Source organism: Phoca vitulina, unplaced genomic scaffold (genome assembly GCF_004348235.1).
Source record: "Phoca vitulina isolate PV1807 unplaced genomic scaffold, GSC_HSeal_1.0 scaffold27, whole genome shotgun sequence".
Lineage (NCBI taxonomy): Eukaryota > Metazoa > Chordata > Mammalia > Carnivora > Phocidae > Phoca > Phoca vitulina.
In genome coordinates, this window is record NW_022589730.1 from 4,602,610 (window position 1) to 4,605,912 (window position 3,303).

At 54.8% G+C, this 3,303-nt stretch overlaps 1 protein-coding gene across 3 annotated transcripts in view; it reads left to right on the top strand.

Moving 5' to 3' along the window:
• Positions 1-453: 453 nt before the first annotated feature.
• The window catches only part of LOC116643735 (cytochrome b5), a 45,676-nt gene continuing 42,826 nt past the window's right edge, over positions 454-3,303 (top strand). For all 3 annotated transcript variants that reach the window (XM_032422714.1, XM_032422715.1, XM_032422713.1), the window contains exon 1: positions 454-732. In XM_032422714.1, coding sequence (XP_032278605.1) covers positions 604-732 — 129 coding nt within the window. In that variant the 5' untranslated portion in view covers positions 454-603. The remainder of the gene's footprint in view (positions 733-3,303) is intronic.

The following is a 3,303-nucleotide window of genomic DNA, read 5'->3' on the forward strand; positions in this document are numbered from 1 at the left end:
GGCACTGCGTGTTTTAAGTCCCCGAGGCTCGGGACTGTGCCATCAGGTTAACAGTTTAATAGTTAACAGACTCGCGGCGGAGCGACTTGGTTGCACAGTGAAATTCAGGGCTGGCTGTTCTGCCCTGATTGCGAAATCGCAGCGAAGATGGCGTGCGGCCGCCGGCCCCCCGCGGACCCTCCTTGGCCCGCCGCCCCGCCGCCCCACGCGGGTACAACACGCCGGGTGCCGTCCGCCCCCTGCCCCGCACCCTTCAGCGCAGATGCAAGAGAAACCCCGCCCCAGCTCGCCACGCCCTCCGCGCGCTCCAACCACCGTGCTCCTGAAGGGCACCTTCTGCAGCCAGTGGACGCCCGCGCGCTGGGCTGGGGCGCGCTGGGGTTGGCGGACGCTGTCGGCCGAGGGCGGGCCCCTTGAGTGACACGCGTTCTGCCCAGTCATCGGAGGCCGTGCGCCACCGCCCCCTCCGCGGCGGGGGCCGCCCTGCTGTGGGCGCTGGGCCGGGGCCCCGGGAATGTCCCGGGCCCAGCTAGCTGAGACGCGCGCTTCGCTTCTCCCGGCTCGGCTGCTGTCTGCACGGCCTGAGGCTCGCCGCGTTCCGAAATGGCCGAGCAGTCGGACCAGGATGTCCAGTACTACACCCTGGAAGAGATCCAGAAGCACAACCACAGCAAGAGCACCTGGTTGATTCTGCACCACAAGGTGTACGATTTGACCAAGTTCTTGGAGGAGGTGAGTTGGGGAGACGTGACGCTGGCTGGAGTTTGGGGTTTCCGTGAGGCGAGTAGTCTGTCCGCAGCGCGGCGGGGTTGACGTGTGCGACTGTGAGGAGTGCGCTCGCCCGTGCGTGCACGCCTGAGAGCGCTCCTCCCGCCTGCACCCGTGTTTGCATACCTGTACTTACACACCTGTGCGCGCGCACTTGGGAGCGTCCCGGGCGCGTCACCGGCGTCGCTGCCGGGCGAGCCATTTTAGCCGCCCCCGGCAGACGCTGCCTCCCTCCGCGCGCGGGAGAGCGCCACTTAGCACTTAGTGGGAAGCGAGCGCGTCTGGGGCCGTCTTCCCGGGAGAGGCGCCGCTGCGGAAGGGTTCTGAAAGCTCCCTTTGTGGGTGTACGGAAAGCGGCGGCTCAGGCAAAGACCGGGGTCGTCCCGCTTCTGTTACTCCGGGAGTGGATTCCCAGTAGTAGCCGGCGGGAGACCGCCCGTCCTGCGAGCTGTAGCATCCCGCAAGAGAAGACCCTGAGGTCCGAGGTCGGGGTGTGGCCCGCACCCGCCGTCCGCGGCCCCCACAGGCCCACCCGCAGCATCCGCGCGCACCCTGTGCCCCAGGAAGGAGCGCCGTGATTGCTAACCGCTTCCAGTGAGGACTTCACGGCGAGGTTCGGTGCTGGACTCTGGGGCTAGGATGTTAACCCCGCCTGTGTGTGCGGCTTTGAGGGAGGAGGCAGGGTGGGTGGGGAGATCCGCCGTGGGCCTCGGTCCTTGGCTTTGGAAGTTGTGAACTTTACCTCACTTAAAGGAAGACATTCCTTCGATGGGATTCTTTGCATTAGGATATAATTTTTGCAGCAAATTCTAAGGTGCTTTTCTTTGCTCCCCCTGGATTTGTTTTACCACTGTGGGTGACTTTGAATAAATCTGAATACAACACGGATCCTCCTTCGCCGCCACCTCTACCCCCCCCCCCCCCCCCCGCCAAACAAATGAGAATATGTAGTGATGGGAATTTTTTTACATAGTTGGAGGGGAAATGAAAATAAAAGCCTGGTCTTAGCTGAATCACAATTTACATCAAAGGACTTTGGAGGAGCACTTTTTTAAAAACTGTGTTTAAAAAAAGCTGAAGACATTTATTAATAAGATATTTTACTCCTAAATTGTCATTTGGTGGTGTGCCAGAAGATAAACTAGTGTTCGATTTAGGAGTGGCTTATAGTAGGGAAGCACACCTGATCTGTCCTTTCTCCAGAGCCACAGGCGGTAGCGCATCTGGAGCTCACAGCCCTGCATCGTAACTCAGGGCCGACTGATGCCAAAGGTCTGCTTTCAGCTGTTCCTTCCTCCTCTCCCATGTATGTGTAATTCTAGAATTTTAAGACTCAGTGTGTGCTTTCTTTGTTTCTATCTGTAAAAAAGAACAGCATTTATGAAAGAATAATAGGATATTTTTTGAAATATTTTTTTTCCTGTTTTGTGAGTTCTGTTCTGTACCCTGTGTTGTACAGGCGGCTGCCTGGCCTCTCCCCCACCAGATGTCAGCACCCCCTCCCCAGTTGTGACAGTCAAAATTTCTCCAGATGCCTCCGAGTGTCCAAAAATCACTCCTAGTAGGGAATCACTGTCCTAAAAATGCATTTTGCATAACTCTTAAGGAAGAGAAGATTACTAAGTTTTAAACCACTTACATTTCATTCTTATGAGGCAGGAAAGAGAATTGCACAAAATTTTCTGAGTAAAATTGTAAGAGATGCGAACAAGCTGTTGGGTGGGTAAATTAGCTGAGGACCAATTCCTTTATTTTATTGTTTTCTATACTCTGAAAGTAGCTTGAGGAGAATGTGTTAGGTAATAGGTAAAATGCGGTGAAATGAGCTTGGCACTAATATTTGATAACACAGTGAGATAACTAAAAACTCTTTATAGTGAGATAAATAAAAACAAGTTTATACTTGTTTCCTTTTCTCAGTTGGTCCTTGGTAAAATGCTCCCTGTAGTAGCCTGCCTCGACTTGAGTTTGGGGCACCATTGCTCTCTGGTCGTCATGCCCTTCCTTTTGATCAGTGAGTTCAGTATCTTCTGAACTCTTTTGGGTGTGTCTCCCAAACCCTCGGTAGATTACAACCCTAGAGGAAGACACATCATTTCTGTTCTCAGAAGCTTCCGTTGCACAGGAAACAGTGCCGTGCTGGGGTCCACCGAGTCTAGTTCAGTCTGGAGCAGACCCCGGAGGGCGGTGTGAAGCCTCGGCCGTGAGCTCTCTAAAGAGGGCCTGAAGTCCACAGTGGCAGGGTGGAAAGGACAACACAGGTGTACAGAGCGGGGTCTGGATTAAGGTAGCAGAGCAAAGTGGCTGACATTTTGCAGTTGGACCCACTGGCAGGAGGGCAGGCCTCTCTGGGGTGATACCCCATCCTAGGATCCCTGCCCATGGCTTCCTGCATCTTAAACACAAATCCTCTCCAGTTCTGCGGCCCATTCTGCCAGGTGTAATTCTTCCTAGATCCCTCCTGTTTCCATTACTTTATTCTGCCAGTGCTGTTTATCTCATAGCTCCTTTTGAAACAGAGCGGGGGGGGGGGGG